Source organism: Aspergillus flavus, chromosome 5 (assembly GCF_009017415.1).
Source record: "Aspergillus flavus chromosome 5, complete sequence".
NCBI classification, from domain to species: Eukaryota; Fungi; Ascomycota; class Eurotiomycetes; order Eurotiales; family Aspergillaceae; genus Aspergillus; species Aspergillus flavus.
In genome coordinates, this window is record NC_092408.1 from 847,120 (window position 1) to 868,091 (window position 20,972).

Genomic DNA, 20,972 nt, shown 5'->3' on the forward strand with positions numbered 1-20,972 from the left:
GTATGATATGTGCACAGGAGACGTGCTCTATACAACGGACATCTATACCCACCATCTATGTCCTGAATCAACTAAACAACTTCCCAATCGCCTCGACAGTGGTATTTCCTCCACTGAAGACGATCCCGATATCCCAACCCTCCTCACCACCCTCCTTCTCCACGATCCTCCGAAACTCCTCATTAAACAAACAAACCGCCAAACCCACCACCGCACTCGGTTCAACCACGACCTTCATCCTCTCCAAAACCAACCTCATCGCCGCCTTAATTTGCTCCTCCGTAACCGCAAACACCCCCTCCACCTTCTTCTTATCCGAAATAACCTCCCAATTCAACAATCCCACAGGAGTCCTCAACCCATCCCCAATAGTCAACGATTTGACACTGGTCACCCGCTCCCCAGCCTCTAACCCGCGTCGACAATCATCCGCCCCCTCAAAGCTCGGCTCCGCCCCAAAAACCCTCGTCTTCTTATCCGAAAAGAAAGTCGCCACACCAGCATTCAAACCCCCACCCCCAATAGGCGTAATCACCGCATCCAACCCCGACCCAGACGAACCATGGACACTCAACTGCGGGTTCTGCGCCAGAAGTTCCAGGTACTGCTCTTCGATCTCGAGACCCGTCGTGCCCTGGCCGCAGATAATGTTGAAGTCGTCGTACGGCGGAACGAGGATGGCATCGGTTTGGCTCTGGACCTCGGCGACGACGGCTTCGCGCTCGGAGCTTGTTGATCCGCTGAAGACGACTTTCGTGGCGTAGGCTTTTGTGCCTTCGATTTTGGAGGTGGTGCTGATGCTGGGCATGACGATGTAGGAGGGGATGTTGAGCGTGGAGGATGCGAGGGCTAGGGCTTGCGCGTGGTTTCCTGTTCTTTATTAGTTGCTGTTCAATTGATGATTCAAATATAACAACGCATCAAGGTTTATTAATATAAGAACCAGAAAACAAACATATAGAACAAAAGGAAAAGGAAGCAATAGGAAGAGAAAAGTACCAGAACTATGCGTAACAACCCCCCTCCTCCTAACCTCCTCCTCCCCCCTCTCCTCAATGAGTCTCAGCAGAGCATGAAACGCGCCCCGGGCCTTGAACGCGCCAATGCGCTGCAGATTCTCGCATTTGAAGAAGAACCGGATGGTCGGGTTCGCAGGTGTCTGCCCCTCGTAGGGCGTTCCCTTCAACGCATCTGGGGTTTGCGGCGTGGAGGCTATTCCGTTGAGGGTTTTGTTGGTCAATAGTGGCGTGCGGTGGATGTAGGGTTTTATGAGGGCGTGGGCGGCGTGCACTTTGGATGGGGTTAGGAATTGGGCGAGGGATTGAGGGTCCATTTTAATTTTGTCCGTGGTTTTTTGGGGTTTGGTGTAATATTATGGTGGTTATTTGGGAGGGTATGAGAATATGAGTCTATTCATATATGAAATGTTGGTGGGGTTGAGGGTTGCGGAGAATGAGGGGAGAGCTTACTTATCGGTTGATTGATAAGGCGGAGGTTATTCCCGGAGGTTCTTCTATAGACTAGACCATGAGTTGGCATATATTGCAACAAGTGGTGTTGTGGCGGTGCAGCACAGTTGCTAAGATGAGGCTGAGTACATCAAATGCCCAAGGCTGAGACTCAGGGTATATGAGTCGCGATCGCTTCCTTTTCTCGTCGGGTTTGACGCAGTACAAATCAACAATGTGCTTCACTTAGCATCTCAGCGAAACAGTCGGTCGCAGTTTCCATATCGATGCTGCGGAGCATACCCTACCTCCATTTCTAATCATATCTGTTATTTTCATCTTGAGAATGGAACAGTCAGAAAAGCTTCTCTCGAATGAGATCCGACTATTGATCCTCCTGCCCGGCAAATGGTCCGACCCAATCCGTTGTAAATGGCGTGTCGTCTCACTCAATGGAAAGCCGGAATACAAGGCCCTATGTATGGGGCCGGACAAAACACTCGCAACCTATCTACTTAAACGAATCTCCAGTATATATCACGAGACATCTCCGACGTGCCCTACGGCAGCTACGCAGTGACAGCGAGGCTGTTTGCTTATGGGTCGATGCTGTCTGCATAAATCAATCCGACGACGAAGAGAAGACAGAACAGGTGAAGATGATGGGAAAGATCTACGCTCAAAGTCAAGAGGTGGTTGTTTATCTGGGCCATGCTTTCGCTCCGAGCTTTTCGCAATCTTTTAACCACCCTTCCGACACGAGCGATGCCATAGCACATACAATCACACCCCATGACTGCTATTCTACGGCGGCACTCGATGAGAAAGATACGGGCCTTGTCTGGCGGAGGCAGATGAGTTACAAGGATGGGAGCTACCTTTTCTGTTTCATCCAACTTTTAGCCGACGGAGTTGACATGAACAGCTTTATGGCGGGCAAAGGTCAAGGCAGCTTAGACGAGGTTATGGAAGCGTTAAGATTATTTCTCTCCGCAGTCAAATGGTGGAAGAGAGTCTGGGTTATCCAAGAGGTGGTCATTGCCACCAGGATTATGATCTTGTATGGCTCTATGATTGCTCCGTGGGAGATGTTCGTTCAGGCCGCAAACCGCGTGCTTGGAAATTCTCAGATGCAGATTTCCTCACTCGCAGTAAACGACACGAAAGTCCTTCTTGAATTCTCTAGACGAATCCTCAGCATTGAGTCTATCCGAGCTAGATGGCAGAGTCCTGAACAGATAACATTGTTACAGCTCTTGCGCCAATTCAGTGGTAGAGAGGCAACAGACCCCAGAGATAAGGTCTATGCTCTGCTTGGTCTTGCAAAGGACAAACCTTCTGTTGAGCCTAATTACGCGGCCTCAGAGCGGGATGTTTTCGTTGGCACCGCTCTCGATATTATATCCAGATCGAAGAGTCTCGGTGTCTTGACGGGCGATTTCACAATGAAGAATAATCATGCACTGCCCTCGTGGATTCCCGATTGGAGTTCACCCTTTGAGGCATCAATACAGAGCCGAGCAGAGAGTGTGAAACACTACACTGCATGCAAGAACTCCACAATATATGTGCAACTGGAGGAATCGGAGGAAGTATCAAGCGCATATCAGAACTGTTATATAGCCCCATCGAGGTACCGTGAAGTAGTTGAAAAGTCCTACGGGCCTTGCGGAGGCCATATGTGCTTGCGAGTGCATGAGCAAGGCCGTATCTCTCTACCAGCCTTGATCGTCGATCCGATTATGGTTGTCGGAGAAACGATGTGGTCGGATGCAGTACTAACTTCGACAATAAGCTCATGGCTTGCGGTAATTGCTAAATACTCGTTCCTTCTCGAGAATATGATGACCCGTGATGACTTCGAGCGCACCATGTGCGCTGACCTTGTGTTTGATGCTGTAATGGCCAATCTCAACGGCTATCTCCATCCGACAGAGATCTTATCGGATGCTGGTTGGCGAGAGAAGTACCTTACTATAGAAAGAGACACTTGTTACGCCCCTATCGACTTATGGCAGATACCGCGGATCTTAGTGCCCAAACCCTAAGCTCAAATAGCATTCGCAGTTCGATTATACAAGCAACATACCGTCGCAGGTTCTTCATTACAGCGCACGGTAGGATTGGCCTGGGCCCTGCCACCATGGAGAAGGGTGACCGTGTCTGCGTGCTCCCGGGAGGTAGGACACCATTTATCCTCCGGAGACATCGAGATGGACGTATCCTACGAAGATCACCAGACGGTTTCGAACTCTATGTGGAGTTCCCAACCGCTTGCGAGCTTCTTGGAGACTGCTATGTTCGTGGACTGATGGATGGCGAAGGCATGTCTAGGTGGGAGCGTGTTCGTTCGAGCCATTCCAGGTCTAACATCGAGGTCCTGGGGAAGCCGGGTATACCTGGTGGCCCAGACGTCCATTTCGGGGACCATGAGAAAAAGTGTGCCGACTTGCAAGAGGCCGGTACCCGGTGGCATGGACAGGCCATGTATTGGTATCACGAGGCAAAACAATGGCAAGACGCGTACTCGGCGTTCTGGGAACAACTGAAAGAGTCAGAGAGCTTACTTCGTGGTGATCATTCAAGCAGATGGCGAATTGCCAGTCAAGATTATGACATTGTCTGTCAGAGCTGGGCACGGGTGCAGTTGATATGGGAGAAACGTCTCAAGGCGTGCCGGGAGTTCCTTTACCCTACCGGAGCTTTTGACTGGCAAACTATATACCGAGAATGGCATGACAACATGCAGCTTTTGGACTCTGCCATCCTGGCATGGCAGAGTACTCAAACGTGTTCGCAGCACTCCTTGCAAGCTTGCGAGCAGGAAACCCGACGGTGGATGGAGATAGAGAAGAATCTCGTTGATCGGTCTATGGAGAATATATCGAGACGCTATAACTTTATCGAAAGACTCCTTCTCGGAAGACTAAAGTCGACAGCCTCAGAAAACGACCACACCGGCGAGCGCCCCCTAAGTTGTTTGACAAGACATGATCGGCAATGTTTTGCCGAAGAGTGCGCGGAGTTTGCGGATCGAAGTTTGGACCATGTTGTGCCCTGGAAGTTGTGGGTCGACGCGCAAAAGAAGTTTTGGGCAACCGATGAAGGCTTAAGGTGGTTCTTTCAGGACCTGGCTGAGGCAACAGCGCACATATCTGAAAAGGATCTCTATACGTATAACACTGAGTGGAGGTGTCAGCTCGAAGAATGGGAATTGGCAACAAAGAAGCTCAAGGAGGAAGGTCTTCAAAACTGCGCAGAAGCGGTTGAAGCTGCACAAAAAGCCTTATGGACTATATATCCCTCCGAGGAAGACCGGGCGCGACTAAAGTCTCTGATTGCAGAGGTGGGACGAGAGAAATTCGCGATGAAACACCTAAACTATAAGTTAGGCATGGAGTCTTTGGTTGTCGTCCTGGTCTGATAGATCATCGGGGGTTCTTTTGTTTCTTCTTGGTTGATATGCTGCTAGGGATTTCTCTTATTGATGTATCGTTCCTTGAAACTTCTACCTCTACGAAAAGGGTAGTATGACAACCCATTGAGTCATGTTACAGTATTGGAAAGTTGTTCTTGAAGCTGGGACATCTATAATGTGCTTGCCTTCCCATATATCCTAGTCCCCCACTCTGTATGGAAGGGTAATCCTGACACACATTTCCGCAGCGCCCAGACTCCGGGGCACGATCAGACCTTTTGGCGGAATGCTATTGTGGGGGTAATAATGCGCTAAGAGGCTCCGGTGCTTGGGGTTCTCCTCCACAACAAGTCAATACGAGGTTTAGATTGGCGATCTGCATCTGAAGCCCTCGGCTGTCTTGACCCCGATCGGGGAAATTCTGCCTTGGCTCCACTCCCACATATTATCCCTTCGACGCCCGTTCTGCGGCTCACTGAAACCTTACAAGTTGTTTCAAAGGCTTCCGGTGGTGACCGGTCCAGCTTACACCCTCACGCTGTTACAAAAGATGGATGACTACTACTCCAGCCCGCCTGCTGGTTTCACTCTTCGGAGAAACGGCTCCTGTGCCGCAAATGAGAAAGAATGCGACAACCCTTGGGGCCGCTGGTATGACTGCTGTCCTGAAGGCACGTATTGCTCATCTGAAAGGAGTGATAATGATCGAAATGTCTGTTGTCGTACCAAGTCAGGGTGCAAAGCATTAATCGAACAAGATCCACACTGCGCCAACAATGAGACCTGGGACCTGTATATCAATAATCAGGATTACTTTTGCTGTCTGCAGGGGAAGCGCGGCTTTGTGCAAACCTTTAGCGAAGGTGGAGCAGGTATTGCCTGCGCAGATCCGGGAAGCGGGGAACTGGATAATCCTTCGCAGAGTTTACTCAATCTCGTTGCAAGTGGTGAGCTCTAGATTGAACAGAATGAAATGAAAGCATACAGGAACTAACGCCATGATCACTGCTTACTGAAGGCACTCCATCCGCATCAGCATCAGCATCCGCATCAGCATCACCAACACTATCTACGTCTGCTATACCAACCGAAACAAATACATATCCCCCGGCCGCAACAGAATCCAAGTCTGACACATCATCCAACAATGCCGGTGCTATTGCCGGTGGTGTTGTTGGCGGCTGTGCAGGCGTTGCGCTTATAATTGCATTGGTTTGGTTCCTGCTGCGTCGACGGAAACAGGTCACACCTGTCATAAGCCCTAATGCTGGCACACCGGCTACAGAGCTCAAAGGTGTATCTGTAGCGGAGCTTGATAATAATCCTGTTCGTTCAGAGTTATCCGGTGGTCCCAAGACAATGGCCCATGAACTGCCTGTTGATATGCGTTAACAGGAACAGTCGCGGTGACTGTAATTGTAAATACTATGTACAAACATCATCAACACAGGAGGATGTTAAGAGGCATTTCGGCTGTGATACTCTGTGATAGTATGTTTTCTTTTTCTTATACCCCCTAGTGCGGATTATTACTGTCCAGCCTAATGCAATTTTGTTCCTGTACATAACTTTGCTTGAAGTTAGCAGCTTTGCATTCGGATCTAGTTTTGTGGCCATCTTTGTACTTGATATCCAAATTATGTCTACAAATTAGTATGTAAATTCAATACGTACATTTAAAAGAATAGCAGAACCAGTTTTTGAGAAGAAGAATTATTATAGAATAACTTTTATATCCTTAGCTTATCTATTATGTACTGCAGATAATGTCTATGTCGAATGACTAGTCCCTATATATCAAACTGAGTGCATAAATTCTTTATCTCTCCATTGACTATATTACTCGGCAGTTTAGGAGATATGTAGATAGGCAATAAGATTATTAGAATTTGGACTAGGAGCAATGGGACGGCCTATCTCTGTATTCTAGTATACATTCGATTACTACTATGAAATAGATTACCTAACATCTCATATAAACTCATCCTTGCCGCTTAAAGTCTCATTAAGGTCTGATTCCAGAGCCAAGAGAGGCTCTGTCGTGGGCTACCACGCAAAAGCCATGGTAAATTGAGTTTCCACATGCTCACAGAGGCACCTTAGTTCCATGCTTCTGTGTCCACCAAGGCGAGCGATCCTCGACCGGATTAGCAGGCACATTGACGGTCATCTTCCGCGGTGGGAAAATCCTACTCCGACGAGCTCTTGTAGCCGTCCGCTTCTTCAACCCGAGATGTCCGTTAACACACTCCTTGTTACCCCAAGCAGCATCGGCAGCAGCCTCCCACATCGCAGTAACATCTACGATCATCTCGGGCTCATAGAAGAGACGGCAATCGGCCTTCTCGTAGACAAACTGAGATGGAAGCCCGTCGTCCAGGTTCTCCGGGAGGATATTGTCGCGCACGTTGATGGAGGTATCCGTCGAGCGGTTGGTGGGCAACTCGCTCAGTTCCGTGAGCGCCGTCCAGTTAGCTTTATGTTCCTGACCGGGTTGAGCGGAATCGATGGCCAGTTGCGCGAGAGAGTAAATGTAGGAGAAGGCGAAATTGTTGGAACCCTTGATACCGCCGATTCCCTGCATCGGGTCCGAGGACGGACGACCGCCGATAGCAATGCTCTTGACGCCGCCCTGGAGACGCATGAACTCGGAGAAGAGAGTACAAGTCGAAGCGCAGTAGCCGTCATACAGCATGACGATGTCCTCGGCTGCAAATGGCTGCGTGAAGTTCCGGCGCGTGCCATACCCCGTGATCTCCATGCCCATGCCGTATGTCTGGTTGACGGTGGTGAGCGGGTCGTCTAGGTCCCACCGGATGATGCTTGTGTATTGGTCGCCGTTGTATTCATGGGGGCCAAACTTCTCTTCGAGGGAGGTGAAGTGCTTGTTTTCCAGGTTTAGGTCGTAGCGGTAGTTTGGTGGTGATTCGAACATTTGGATTTCGTCGTCCGTCGCGCTATCGGGGTTGAAGTCCTCTGGGAGGACGGCGTTGAACTGCTCGGCCATGGCGGCGAGGGCTTCGGTGTAACGGAAGCGTGTGTATCCGTCCTGGACGATGCTGGGGAATAGCTGCCGGAAGGTGTCGTAGCCTTGGAGGATGTAGCCGCCTCCGTTGCCGGAGAGGTCGATGACGAGCTTGGTCTTGCCTGCTGCTTTGGCGTGGCGGAGGAATTTCTCCAGCACAGCTTGGAACTCGGCGGGCGTGCTGGGCTCGAAAGACAACATGCTCAGGACGGCGACTTCGGAGTTCTTGTCTGAGTCGAGGAAGTAGCCGGAGATGACGTTGTCCGAGCTGATGACTTCGGGGTCTGGGTATCCTGGTGCTGGAGTGGCGGTTGCTGTTGCTGCTGGTGACGAGGTGGTTGACGCTGCGGATTCCGTGCTGGATGGGCCTGTGCAGAACTTCTGGTACAGGCTTTGGCCGTCGGTCACTCCGGTGAGGTCGGCTTTGATCTGTGCTGTGGTTCGGTAGGATCTGCTCGTTCCGTTGGCGAACTCGATGACCGTTGTGTTTCCAGGGTAGATGTATCCATAGCGGGCACTTCCTGAGAAGTAACCGTCGAAGCCCGGGGTGCTTGCTGCAAAGGGCTTCGAGAAGAAAAGGGAGTTGTAGAGTGCGTCGGGATCGTTCAGACTTCCTAGCTGGGACCAATACTCGAGGTATTTTACCGCGTCCTCTCCATTGATGGATTTCACTGGAGACGGTTCGAGTCCGTTCTCTACCTTTTCGACGATGTCGGCTAATGAAGTTAGCTCTATTGTCTACGGGGATTTTGATGACTCCGTAGGAACAATCTTACTGTGCACATAGATCTGGGGAGTCTCCTTGCCATCTAAGCTGACGGAAACCAGACCAACGTTGCGATGGAACGTCAGCACCTTGGTGAGAAGGTCTGGGAAGAAACGGAAGTGTCCGTCGTGGGCGAGGTTGAATGCCTTGAAGAGATCCGCTTGGAACTCATATTCACCGGCATATTTATCGGACTTGATGTTGTCGTACACTTTGTTCAGTTCAGCCCAGATATCCACGGCTGGTTCGAGATAAGCAGAGGGTGGGTTTTTGATATACGAGGTATCTGGTGCTCAATGTCAGAATCCTTGGTTACAACTGCAAATGATGGCATGAACAGAGTCAACCTACCGGACTGCCACTCAACATAAGGGAAAATTGACTCCATCAACTGGAGAGCCTCCGCCTTTCCTAGAGGGACCGACTTCAAGCAGGCCAGAGCAAGCTCACCATCCACGACCGGGGTAGCTGTAACATGGTGCAAGTTAGTATAAAGCTTCCTCCTGCAACAACGCAAAGTCCACACGAAACCCACCCGACGGTGAAGCCGCTAAAGTTCTAGTGGCCCTACTGCTGATCTGTGCACAAGCATTGCCTGTCCCATTTGTGGCAACCTGTCTCCGAAGGTCTCCTGCTACTGCTCCTGCGGCCAAGGAGCCGACGAGAATAAGGTTCTGCAGCTGCATACCGAGATCCAAGGAGAAAACGACTTGATACACACCTACTTCTCTCTGACCCTGTCGCCAGAACGGACAAAATTCGTCTTATTTATGCTGGAACACTCTGCGGGGAATACCCCGGTGGCCCGTCGGTCGTCCGTGGGGGCTAAGACAGTAATTAAACTAGTTTGCTGATAAGCCTGCTCGTGGCTCCATTTTGGACGCTATCTCCACTTTAGCAAGGCACCGTCGGGCTCGGTTCCGATCAAGCTTGTTCAGGAAGGTGCTTCGCATTGAGTGAGGATACGGGAAGTCCACTTGGTCTCTAATCCCTGGGTTTAGTGCTGGGAGATATTGATAGTGAGAGAATGGTTCTTACTCAGGGTATCCTGGGGTATATTAGGGCATACTCAATGTTTACTGTGACAACCTTCCCGCTATATGACAAGAGCTAAGCTAGATCTAGCGCTAGTTAATTAACCCGGTATCTCCACTGTTGGATGACTACATATTCTCCGCTTATCTAAATAAGACTTTGCCTATCGGCTACAAGTTTTCCGGGTATAATGGATTCTGAACTTATGGGATAATCTTGAATCCTTCGATAAGAATCTCTCCAGGTCTTTGACAAATGTATCCTAAACGTTGACATCGTCTCCCGATATGCGCCCTTGGTAAGCATGCAAGAATGGAAACATAGAATATTCAGCTTTATTTAATATCCAAGGATGTGGACCGAGTTCCCGTTTGCTTAAGAAACATTAATTGAGTTTGTTATAGGCCCAGCTCACTGCAGCATGCAGCTGTATGATTCGGGTGCTATAATTAGCCATGCAGCTTATATATGCAGCTTATTTGATTTGTATGGATAGCTATGCACCTTATTGCAAATCAAAAAAAAAAAAAAATCCTTACATAGTCCTAGTAATTTACTGGTGTCGGTCTGCATGATTTGATATGACAATATCAGGGCGGGTCGGTGATTAGTCTATCTCATTTTATAAGTGGTATATATCTAGCTATTTGCCTCTATGTATAGAGCTTTCAGTTTCCACTTGCACCACGCAGCTAAGCACGTTTTTTCTCACTTCCTGAGGAATTTATATAATAAGTAACTGTAAAAGCACATATCTCTCTTTAGTCTCGTGTGAAGTAGCTAAGCTTCTCCGGGATATAGCCGTTCATATTCCTAGTCAAGACCAACCATTCATAGTCAGCAAATGTCAATCGTTTCTTAATAAGTCAGTGCATAAGGCTGACACGTGTTGGGGAGCCTTTGAAAGAGGGAGAGAAGCGCGAAAGCTCTTGTGCTCGAGGCGCCCGTGATAGATACTTTCTCACGTAAGTTATATCCAAGTGTCTTACTATTAAAGGTCTTAATACAAAGGTGCGGCTATTACACAGGCCAGGCCTGTGTATAAATACTTACTTTATTAAAAAAACCCACGGAGAAAGGGTACAAGTTCGATGGATTGTCCACCCTCCAAGCTAGGTCTGTTATGGGCGGTATAAAAATAGGACCTCAAACTACGGGGATCAATTTAACGGGTACTGGCGATGGGTTCCCAATTACCAGGTTTTGTATTGAGCCAAAGAATGGTATCTGCTTATTGATGATAATAGCTTATTTGCTGTATAGCTTAGACAGGATAACTAGAGATTAACTATAAAGATACTTCATCCAATCCCCGCAAATCTAAGATCCATCTAATCGAAAACGATGTATAAAATCCCGGATCCGGTAATTTCAAGTCAAAGTAGGGCCAGGGCTGTCTGGGTCAGCAGCAGCAAACGCTTCGGCACGATTAGCACTAGGCGGATATATCACAACACGGTTGATATTTTCCTTGATCGGTTTAGCCACAGATGCTTTGAACCTGACTGTACGATCCCAGCCCTCAGTGACAACTGCTCCCCATGGGCCCAGGTCAAGGCACGTTCCATATGTAGGTTGAGAGTAGGGCTTAGTCGGAACGTTCAGCAAATCGGCAGCAGCATTGTGCCCGGCAAAGCGGCCGAGGGGCATGGCATGCTGACACGACATCATTGCATAGTGGCCGTTGCCATCTGTTTCGGCCAGGGCTGCATCACCTGCCACAAAGATATCCTTCGCGGATGGAACGCGCAGATCCACATCGACATGAAGACGGCCGCATTTGTCTTTTGCCCCTGGTATCTGCTGCGTCAATGGGGTTGCTTCTAGTCCAGCTGTCCAGAGGACCGTGAGGGACTCAATGCGCTCGCCGCTGGTAGTCACCACACCTTTGTCGTCCACTGACATAACTCCCGCCCCAAGCTTTGTTTCCACCCCCTGCTCTGCTAGGGCTTGAGTAATGACTGGTCGTGGGTTGGCTCCCAGTTCAGGGCCAATTTCGGTGGCCTGTTCGACAATGACGACGCGCACTTCTGCCTCCTGGCCGAGGATCGAACGTAAACGTTCGGGTAGCTCAGCTGCAATTTCAACACCCGTAAAGCCGCCGCCTCCAACGACAACCGTATTGCGAGCCGGGCTAGGAGGAAGGGAGGCTAGACTGTGCAGATGAGCCTCAAAGTCTGCCGCCTCCCCAAGCTGGTCGATGCTGAATGAGTGCTCACGAAGCCCGGGGATATTTGGACGTCTCAAGCGACTGCCGGCTGCTAGCACAAGCCGGTCGTACGAAATGGTCGAACACACCCCAGCTTGGTCCACAATCTTCACCAGGCGTTGCGGGACGTAGATAGTCTCGACTGTGCCTTTGGCAAAGTGGATACCTGTGACACGGAAAAGACCTTCAAGCGAAGCACTCATGTTTTTCGCGCCTGATTCGTACAATCGGGGACGTATAACCAGTGTTGGCTCTGGCGACACGACCGTCACTTCAATGCCGGTAGCTTTCCCTCCGTGCAGGTCAATCAAGCGCATGGCAGCAAGGGCGCTCCACATTCCAGCAAAGCCCGTCCCGATAACCACTATTCTCTGCATCTTGAACTGTTGGAGAACTTGACCGAATCTTTGGTAGGGAATAACTAGCGTTCGGGGTAATATATACACGCTTCGAGGCAATACGTGTAATTCTGTTGCGCAGTCAGTCTTGATCATGGCCGTCGAGATCCTTATATAGGACTGCCGAAGTCACGGTCCGATGGAGACACTTAGTATGAACGAAAGATTCGGCATCTCGCTCTGTTGACAGGGCTTCCCGGATAGGCTATTGGGGTTATCCGGACCCGTAGCCTATCGGGAACCCGAGTGGAGTCACGGTACGGGTATACTTGCTTATACGGAGTACCAGCAGCTCCTTGGTTATGCCTTACAAAATACTCTCGCAATAGTTGAGTTCTATTACAGTTCTATATGGCGGAGATAATATCTAATTCAGAAATATAGCAACCATCGCTTCACGCAGTTAAGGGGTGGTTAAGCCTGGTCATCCTTATTATACTAGATTAGGTACATTTTGAGATACAAACACTGGTAACGCAGGAACGTTCCCTTGGAAAATGAAGTAGTGATGAACTACAATGCATAGCGCCCTCCACATTCAACCCGTGAGAACAAACTTTCCACGTCCAGAATACCGCCCATTAGCATGATCGTGTGCCTCCTGTGCTTCTAAAAGAGGACAAGTCCCCACGACGAAAGACTGCACCGTGCCTCGATCGACAAGTTCAGCGAGATAATGCAAAGCCTCGCTACTACCCTCGACGATGAAAAACAAAGCCCGAACACCGTCTTTCCGAATGCCACGCTTTCATGTTCTTCGACAAAGTTATAACTCGCGGAATCCACAGAGACCAGTACCCCCTATCTAATTTATTCATACTTATTCCATTTATTTGTAGGATTGATTAGTGGTTTATCTAGTATAGATAGTCTGCATACTAATGCAAACCGACAAAATCTTGTATTCGATACGAAATTACAAATAGATACATATTTATAGATATTCTACTTGACTGCAAGTTTAGTCCGTATCTTTGTATAGTTTCATCAAGGAAAGGAGATGATGAAAAATAATTTGTTTTTCTTTTTTCAGCAATCTTAGGTCTAGTGATCATTAATAAAAGAACATACAATATAACTATGCAGTCCTAGATCGCCTGTACTTTATTGTCAATTTATCAATTTTTGCTATGGAACAGGTGTTCGACCAATATATGTGGAGTGAGGGATCAACCTGGCTGCTGTTATGAAACCCTAGGCAAGCCCTGAACCACGAATAGAGAGCCTTAAATTGCTTAAACAGAAGGCACAAGAATACTTCCACTCATGATTTGTCTTGCCTTGCCCCCAAGCTGTACCTCCTTTACCCTCCTCACCCCGTCCTCTCCAACATCAACCTTAACCTCGACTGCAATATCACTCTGCCGCCCCATCTCCACGCCCTGTGTCACTTGAAACTGAATTCTTGTCTCGCTATACTTCTGGAGGGCAAGATAGCTTGTCAATGCACACGCTGCCGACCCTGTGGCCGGATCTTCTATCTGATCCTCCACCATCCTCGTTCTCAACTGAACCGTCCTTACCCCAGAGTCCGAGACGCTCGTCCCGGAAATAACATAATAGTATCGCCCGATGAACGTCTCACTCCATTCTACATCAACAAGGTCGCGCATTGCACAAGGGAAAGCGCCTGGTAAAACCTGAGATAACAGATCCAGACTCGGGAGGGGAATAAGAGCAAAAGTCATCCCCTTCACGATGCTGAAAATAGGAGCTTGAAGCTCTGCTGAGCGAATCTCGGGGGTGGAATGCAGGCGGTCCGCACGAAGAGTTGACTCGATGTGGCCGAGAACCTTGGAGTTGAGATGGGTGTCGTGCGGAATAGCAGCGCTAACGAGCCCTTCTTCCGCATCGGAGCGGATGGGAATGGGACCTGCCTTGGTGATGAGCTTGTTGATCCCTTGCGCCTGGAGGTAGCTGGCCGTGCCGATGGTGGGATGGCCGGCAAAGGGGAGCTCCTCGGTCGTCGTGAAAATGTCGATGCGGCGGGTGTGCGGGTCGGGGTCGTTGCTTGGGTCGACATCATGTATGAAAACTGATTCTGAAAGGTTGAATTCTCGAGCAATGGCCTGTTTCTGGGCCTGAGAGAGCGGGGCCCCAGGAGGGAGGTGGACGACACCCAGGGGGTTGCCCTTGAAGGGCGTGGTGGTAAAGACGTCAAGGGTGACGAAGTTGAGATGAGTAGCCATTGTGGATGGTTAAGTGAGGATCTAGAGAAAGAAAAGAACGAAGGAAGGAAGGAAAGAAAGAAAGAAAGAAAGTGGATTGTATTTTAGTCTTTAAATAACGCCTTGTGAGTCATCATCTCGTATATTTACGACTCGATAAAAATCGATTTGGATGTTAAACTAGACTGTATCGGTTGAAAGACTGTATTAAGTGACGGCGAAGCTTGACGAGAAACCTCCCCACGAACTGAGACTGCAATGGCCAGTACAACAATTCAAGAATTTCCAGCCACAACCTGCTATATAGTTATAGACTTATAGTGATGCAACAACAACCACCACGGGTCCCGTGACTCGTGGATGACTCAGCATTTCTGGGCTGCATCGTCAAAAGCGAAACGAATCTCCTCATCTTGGACATCTTATGTCTAGTCAAGCTTTGCCGATGCCTCCCAGAAAGAAACATAGAATGTCACCCGTAGAGAGAATTGCAGAGGAGCAAGCTCGTCGAAATACGTCTTCTCCTAGGAAGAAAAGCAGGTTATTCCGGTGTCAATTTTGTGCTAGACAATTTCAACGGAATGAGCACTTGCAACGACATGAACGGTTACGTAGGAACTCCAATTCTTGGATGCGAACCCTCCCTCACATATTACAGATACGAAGGAAAAGCCCTTTGGCTGTACCGTCTGCCCACAAACCTTTACCAGAAGGTAAAAACAGATACAGATACTCCTTAAGTGTACACTCGGCTAAAGATGGCTGAATCAGTGACCTTCTCGCACGTCACCTACGCCTCTGCCATACTGCTGCTTCGTCCACTAAAAGTGGATTTGGAGCTCCTTTGGATAAGCGCGGCAAATCGCTGCAGCATTCTGGCTATCTTCTTCATGGTGCAAAAGTAACATCACCACATATCCATGAAGAACAAGACACGGTCGTCACTGCCAATGATCCAGGCCATTCTTCGCCCATATTACCACCCTCCGATACATTCTTGGCTCCCATTTTAGACGCACCTTCCTCTGGTCTCTCAAAGACTCCTAAGGATAATCCAGCCGCAATGTCTGTAGAGGCTCCCGTCGACTCGTCCCAGGTGCTATGGGATCAGTCGGCACCTAATTTTGGTGACTTGACCCACATTATTGACAATATGACTGTAGCATCACAATTAGCCCATGACCAGCCAAACTTGCCACTCTCATTTTCTCTATTCGATGAGATGGTCCCTCAGCCTTCCAGCATTCATTGGCAATATCCTAGTACTACCCCATCTCATGAAGCCACAGGCTTTCGTCAGGTCCCGCATCTATTTGAGGAATTCTCCTCGGCATTCCCTTCCTTTGAAATATTACCGTCAATGCAGACTTACCAAGAACCATGGAAAATTACGCAACAACTTTGGGATAGACTCTTTGCGCAAGTTCAATTCTTTAGTCCCCTTCTTCCGCCTGAATTTGTGCTTCAGTCGCGACATACTTTGACTCGCTACCTCGGAACATACTTCTCGGGATTCCACCGTCATCTGCCATTTCTTCACATCCCTACATTCTCACTAGAGAGGTGTCCAGTTGAACTAATACTCGCCATGGCGGTTATTGGAGCCCAGTCTAACTTTGAATATGATAACGCGAGAATTCTGTTCGAAGCGTCTTATGTCATAGTCCAAGAACGTCTGCGTAACCGCAAAGCGGAGCTTTGCCATAGATCATTCCCAATAGATGATGAGGCATCGGCTGTTTTGCAACCCGGATGTCAGCCATGGATGGAAAGCTCTTTCTCTGTCCTAGAAGTTCCGTCAGACTCGACCGCGGGCCAGGCCGGCATCCCTCAATTCCATCCACTACCTGCTGCACAAACACTCCTTTTGCTCATGGCAATGGCAACATGGGGCAATTCAAAGGCCATATATAACAAAGCCTTTGGTCTACAAAACACAATAGTCAATCTTGTGCGAGAGGAAGAATTCCTGAAGGTGCAAACTCAGACACCGGAAGGCATTGGTTGGCGTCAATGGGTTCAAATCGAAGGGTTCAAGCGGACAATCGCTATAATATACTGCTTTTTAAATTTCCACACTATAGTCAATGATACCCCGCCCCCCATTCGAACCTCAGAACTGATCATCAACCTACCTTCGCGGGAAGCAGATTGGGCGGCCCAGACTGAGAAGGAGTGGCAGGAAATCCGGGGTAGATCGGAACCTGAGCCAGAATTTCAATCATATTTTTCGAATCTCTTCCTAGAGCGAAAGGAGGACAACGAAATCGTCAAGGGATATTCCTCACTGGGTGGATACACCCTCATATTGGCTTTGATTCAACACATCTACTTCCTACGCGAGTTGAGCAAATACAAACCTGGCTCAGAACAGAGCCTTTCTCCAGCAGATGCAGCAAACGTGGAGCAAGCACTGAGGAACTGGGAGAGTGGATGGTATACAGACCCAGAATCATCCCTCAGTCCTGGAAATCCACAAGGCCCAATTTCCTTCAACTCCACAGCTTTGCTTCGAATGGCCTATATTCGGCTGGTTGTGGATGTGGGTCCGTGGCGCGCTCTAAACACTCATAATCCTTACGAGATTGCGATGTCTATGCACCAAAGTCCGCCCCTAACACCCTCTACTAAACTGTCACACGCAGTGCTGTACGCTGCGCACGCACTCAGCATTCCGGTCAAAATGGGCGTCAGTATCGTGACACGTAGTCAGGCCTTTACTTGGTCCCTCCAGCATTCACTCTGTGCACTTGAGTGCGCTTTCGTGGTTAGCAAGTGGTTGCTTGCCATGCAAAATCGGACGTCTGAGGTGCCCGTCGATAAGGAGGAAACAACCCTGGTTGCCTATCTCACTGATATTGTGACAGAGGCAGACCCTGCGATGGGTTCGGTGAGAGGCGGCGGGGAGATACCACACCTTTCTAAATTGTGTGTTCGGGTCATCAAGCTTTGGGCGAAGCTTCTGAGCGGAGAAGCACACTGGGACGTAGTACGCATGATTGGAAAAGTGTTAGAAGCATATGGTTACATCTTAGAGAAAGAGCTCTTAGTGTAATCAATACTGTGAAATATTACAATACCCTTGACATGGTAGTTTTGTGTAGTAGTACTTCTAAATAAACTGATTATCGTTCAATTTCAGACTCTTGCTTATACTCATACTAGTTTGCAAAGCTTCTCCTAAGGGTATATGTATAAGTGAAGTAGATGAACTAACTCAGTACCCCAAAATGCCAAGGCATGCTCCCTCCCCACTTTGATCACCTACAAAAAAAGCCCTAATGAGGGGCACCAGATTTAATGTATTCTTGGCATTATGGGGGATTTTGCCGTGAACATTGATTCTTCGGTCCTCAACTCGCGATACTCGCGCTCTAAGGATCCACAATATACTTAATATCATTGATTCCATATTGGCGGCACTTTCAGCGCGCAGACGAGACCAGACTGCCGCCAGAGCCTATGGTCGTAGACACGATCAACGATGTAGGGACAAGCTTTGAAGTTCCGAGAGGCCGAGCCCGGATATTTCCGCGGCACCAAGGATTGAGCTAACCGTATACAGTCTGGTTCCAAGTCTCCAAAAAGCCAAGACCATCAACCATATAACTGGGCACATACAACGTCCGGAAAGACATGTACCTACTTCGTATTATATAGTGAGCTTAGCAACAATTTGAGTCATCACGTTAGTGTCTGTACCTGTCAGAGAACATAAATAGCGCTGTTTTCGGCCTAGTTCTCACGGTCCCAATTTTATCAACGTCAACGTCTTCCACTTCAATATGTCCTCATCACCCGTGGATGCACCACCCCATGTGCTCCAACTTTTATCAAAGCTCCATAAATTGTCATTGGAGCAGGAAGCTACCATCGCTAAAACTGGCAAGGTCTTCTCGGCCACGGTCATAGGTGACTTCGAGGACAAGCTCCCTGAGAAGGATGCGACAGCTGAGTTCGACAAGCTGATGCTCGATAAATTTATTGCTCTCGATGAGGATAAATGTCAGTTTGTATATCAATTAATCAACGCGATGGGAGCCACGAATGTGGTGGAGGCGGGAACCAGTTTCGGCGTCAGCACTATCTATCTAGCTCTCGCGGTAGCTAAAACGAAGGCTGCGACAGGAAAGCCCGGTGTGGTCATCGCCACAGAGAAAGAGCCAGAGAAGGCAAAGATTGCACGAGTCTACTGGAAGCAATGTGGCCCCGCGGTGGAGAATGAGATTGACCTTCGCGAGGGCGATCTCCTCGAAACGCTGAAGGAGAACCTGCCAGACGTCGACTTACTCTTACTGGATAGTAAGTATATCCCGTCCACGTGGTCCTGTGCTTGTTGTTGGGCACCAACTAACCGTCTTCGACTAGTCTGGTCGAAACTTGCCCTCCCAACTCTCAAAACAGTCCAGCCGCATCTTCGACACGGCGCCGTGGTCCTTACCGACAACACTATCTCGGGTGCTCAAGGATATGCGGACTTGCTGGCTTACCTCAGAGAACCAGGAAATGGATTCCGCAATATGACTTTGCCATTCACCAATGGGCTTGAGATGAGCGTTTATCTACCAGAGAACAAATAAGCTATTGCGCCTTATGCATTAAACTCTGTGCCCTGACGTTATCAATGCTGCCGTTTCCTTTTCTATTAGCTTCCCACAATTCTATGTATTCAACCCGTGTTCTGCGTTATAGAAGTGAATGACATGTTGGATGGTAATTCCTCCTAGCTGGTTTCTTCGAGTGCTGTACTGAGTGGTGGCCTGTTGCATCCTATGGGGAGCGGTGGGCTGACAATTTGCCTGATACAAGTCATAACACTAATCGGTTTGATATCGCCAACTTTACCGCTGCAAAGTGGTGGGTCCAGCACTGAAAGTAATGTACTAGGCTCAGAGAGCTTTGTCTCCCTCTCCCTTCGTCTCCCTCCCAAAGTCAATCTTCCAGGTCTTGCATTTTGTTCAAAGGAGTAAGGTTCCGAGATTTGCACAAGGCTGTCAAGACGTCAGGAGTTCCTATCACATTCCGCGATATGCGAGTTTGTTCTTGCGTTAACGCCGACAATCAGTAGTAGCAATTGTACAAATAGTAAAGGTTCTGGCAATCGTGTGAATGTAACATTTTACAAATCTTGGATTTTGCTGGGCGTGAGTCAGAGAAGCAGATATATGACGCTATGGATAAAGCAGTGATCCGCTCCGAGCATGTTGAGGATATGTCAGGACTCAGGACATACCAGGAACATGCTATAGCATATTAGGGACACTCTAGGAAGGGACATAACAGAACTGTTATTACCTGTATCTAAGATGAGTTCTTCACCTCGTTTTAACAGAGCATAAACTACCTACCTTTCAATCTTGAAAAGACAATTGTTGCATTATCCTCTCTTTGAATCTATCCAGAATGCTCATAAGACCTCATTCTTGTGAAGGATCGGCAGGCCTTGTTTGAAAGCGTGTTGATAACCCCTCAATCAACCAGATTAAAAAGTTTAAGATAAATCATTTCTCAATGTCCTTTGGCGCTTACCACACTTTTAGTAGTCACAATTCCTTGCCTTTAAGGAACAAGTTTTCAAAGTAGTATCAGTCTCACAAATACTTAGAATTGTACTACTTGCGGGAAAAGGAAATCTAGGTAGTAAATGGTGTCATACTATCGGGAGTTTATAAGTTGGTTTTCACAACACAATATAATAGCCTTTAAAGTATTGATTCTGTTTTCATCAGATTTATGAATCCAATTAAAACACTATTCACTTGCATTAAGAGTACGAGAATGGAATTTCAGTTGGTTTTTCAACTCACAGCCTCAGGAGCAGCCTCAGTCTGCGTTGCAGGAAGCCTCACTATCTGGCTTTGGTCAATTACACATGGTGAAACTCAGAGGCTAATGTTACTCGTTAAGAACCCGATCATCTTAGGCCAGGCAGTAATAGCTATGCTTGTCCTTTCCGGTTCACCTATATCCCTTTTCCTAGCAACCCAGCAAGTCAACTACATCGGAGGTGAGAGCTCCGCCTCTTTAGGGTTACTAGGTCATAATGTTGTCTATTATAGGCCCTTCCCGGCCGATCCTGTGGTTTTTAGTCAACATATTGCTGCTTCCACCAACCATAAATGAGATAGGTGGATTAATTATATTGAATCAACTGAAGGCAGCCCTGACTATCTGTAGTACCTTAGTATTTGTAGTCTACAATTGCGATCGACTCATTTATTCGCTGTTTGCTTAAGATCTGTAAAGTGATTATATTATTGTTGTCAGTGCCTGCCTAGTGGTATTTTGAATTGACATGTCTCTTACTCAGTCAGATTTCTTGTCAAAGATGTATCGCGAAATCTCCGCAATGCCTTTTTTTTTTACTGAGTATGGCCCTCAACCTGATTGATGTTGCGTTCTTCTGCCTTCGGTACATCAAGTTTTGGATTATCTGCACTCGATCAATAAACTCGCATGATGGTGTCCCTTTCTCCACGTTTGCGTTATATTTCGATCCATTCCA

The 20,972-nt window shown here is 48.2% G+C and overlaps 8 protein-coding genes across 8 annotated transcripts; 4 read left to right on the plus strand and 4 right to left on the minus strand.

The window, feature by feature from the left end:
• Positions 1–16: 16 nt before the first annotated feature.
• F9C07_1633386 (serine racemase) lies at positions 17–1,646 on the minus strand. Its single transcript, XM_041293598.2, has 3 exons — positions 1,470–1,646; positions 1,000–1,409; positions 17–870 (listed from the first exon to the last, which is right to left on the minus strand). Exons 2-3 carry the CDS (start codon positions 1,331–1,333, stop codon positions 68–70), a joined length of 1,137 nt encoding a protein of 378 aa, XP_041147283.1. The 5' UTR covers positions 1,334–1,409; positions 1,470–1,646; the 3' UTR covers positions 17–67.
• A 148-nt stretch (positions 1,647–1,794) lies between these two features.
• On the plus strand, positions 1,795–4,872 carry F9C07_2203698 (heterokaryon incompatibility protein-domain-containing protein; the record flags this gene model as incomplete). Its single annotated transcript, XM_071509567.1, has 7 exons — positions 1,795–1,927; positions 1,980–2,977; positions 3,002–3,016; positions 3,038–3,256; positions 3,287–3,336; positions 3,384–4,379; positions 4,437–4,872. The coding sequence occupies 7 exons, from the start codon at positions 1,795–1,797 to the stop codon at positions 4,870–4,872; spliced, it is 2,847 nt and encodes a 948-aa protein (XP_071364279.1).
• Positions 4,873–5,416: 544 nt separating this feature from the next.
• F9C07_2203699 (uncharacterized protein) lies at positions 5,417–6,258 on the plus strand (the record flags this gene model as incomplete). Its single annotated transcript, XM_041293589.2, has 2 exons — positions 5,417–5,813; positions 5,885–6,258. The coding sequence occupies 2 exons, from the start codon at positions 5,417–5,419 to the stop codon at positions 6,256–6,258; spliced, it is 771 nt and encodes a 256-aa protein (XP_041147285.2).
• Positions 6,259–6,568: 310 nt separating this feature from the next.
• Positions 6,569–10,052, minus strand: F9C07_2284497 (uncharacterized protein). The gene is made up of 4 exons (XM_071510697.1): positions 9,193–10,052; positions 9,009–9,125; positions 8,668–8,943; positions 6,569–8,607 (listed from the first exon to the last, which is right to left on the minus strand). Exons 1-4 carry the CDS (start codon positions 9,341–9,343, stop codon positions 6,953–6,955), a joined length of 2,199 nt encoding a protein of 732 aa, XP_071364280.1. The 5' UTR covers positions 9,344–10,052; the 3' UTR covers positions 6,569–6,952.
• Positions 10,053–11,063: 1,011 nt separating this feature from the next.
• On the minus strand, positions 11,064–12,278 carry F9C07_2070706 (FAD-containing subunit of NADH dehydrogenase; the record flags this gene model as incomplete). Its single annotated transcript, XM_041286710.1, has 1 exon — positions 11,064–12,278. One exon carries the CDS (start codon positions 12,276–12,278, stop codon positions 11,064–11,066), a length of 1,215 nt encoding a protein of 404 aa, XP_041147287.1.
• A 974-nt stretch (positions 12,279–13,252) lies between these two features.
• F9C07_2162032 (putative epimerase) lies at positions 13,253–14,617 on the minus strand. The gene has a single exon (XM_041286711.2). The coding sequence runs from the start codon at positions 14,486–14,488 to the stop codon at positions 13,535–13,537; it is 954 nt and encodes a 317-aa protein (XP_041147288.1). The 5' UTR covers positions 14,489–14,617; the 3' UTR covers positions 13,253–13,534.
• A 223-nt stretch (positions 14,618–14,840) lies between these two features.
• F9C07_2284500 (uncharacterized protein) lies at positions 14,841–18,104 on the plus strand. Its single transcript, XM_041286706.2, has 3 exons — positions 14,841–15,078; positions 15,126–15,180; positions 15,239–18,104. Exons 1-3 carry the CDS (start codon positions 14,892–14,894, stop codon positions 17,520–17,522), a joined length of 2,526 nt encoding a protein of 841 aa, XP_041147289.2. The 5' UTR covers positions 14,841–14,891; the 3' UTR covers positions 17,523–18,104.
• A 148-nt stretch (positions 18,105–18,252) lies between these two features.
• On the plus strand, positions 18,253–19,047 carry F9C07_6654 (putative O-methyltransferase; the record flags this gene model as incomplete). Its single annotated transcript, XM_041286707.1, has 2 exons — positions 18,253–18,769; positions 18,836–19,047. The coding sequence occupies 2 exons, from the start codon at positions 18,253–18,255 to the stop codon at positions 19,045–19,047; spliced, it is 729 nt and encodes a 242-aa protein (XP_041147290.1).
• Between the last annotated feature and the right edge of the window lie 1,925 nt (positions 19,048–20,972).

What these genes read in the sequence shown, in the direction of transcription:
- F9C07_1633386 (XM_041293598.2), bottom strand. Translation starts at nt 1,333, where the DNA reads ATGGACCCTCAATCCCTCGCCCAATTCCTAACCCCATCCAAAGTGCAC. An exon ending in GGTTGTTACGCATAGTTCTG is followed by an intron (nt 871 to 999) that starts GTACTTTTCTCT and finishes AATAAAGAACAG; the next exon opens with GAAACCACGCGCAAGCCCTA.
- F9C07_2284497 (XM_071510697.1), bottom strand. Translation starts at nt 9,343, where the DNA reads ATGCAGCTGCAGAACCTTATTCTCGTCGGCTCCTTGGCCGCAGGAGCA. An exon ending in TTTAGCGGCTTCACCGTCGG is followed by an intron (nt 9,126 to 9,192) that starts GTGGGTTTCGTG and finishes ACCATGTTACAG; the next exon opens with CTACCCCGGTCGTGGATGGT. An exon ending in TTATGTTGAGTGGCAGTCCG is followed by an intron (nt 8,944 to 9,008) that starts GTAGGTTGACTC and finishes ATTGAGCACCAG; the next exon opens with ATACCTCGTATATCAAAAAC.
- F9C07_2162032 (XM_041286711.2), bottom strand. Translation starts at nt 14,488, where the DNA reads ATGGCTACTCATCTCAACTTCGTCACCCTTGACGTCTTTACCACCACG.
- F9C07_2284500 (XM_041286706.2), top strand. Translation starts at nt 14,892, where the DNA reads ATGTCTAGTCAAGCTTTGCCGATGCCTCCCAGAAAGAAACATAGAATG. An exon ending in GCAACGACATGAACGGTTAC is followed by an intron (nt 15,079 to 15,125) that starts GTAGGAACTCCA and finishes CACATATTACAG; the next exon opens with ATACGAAGGAAAAGCCCTTT. An exon ending in CCACAAACCTTTACCAGAAG is followed by an intron (nt 15,181 to 15,238) that starts GTAAAAACAGAT and finishes TGGCTGAATCAG; the next exon opens with TGACCTTCTCGCACGTCACC.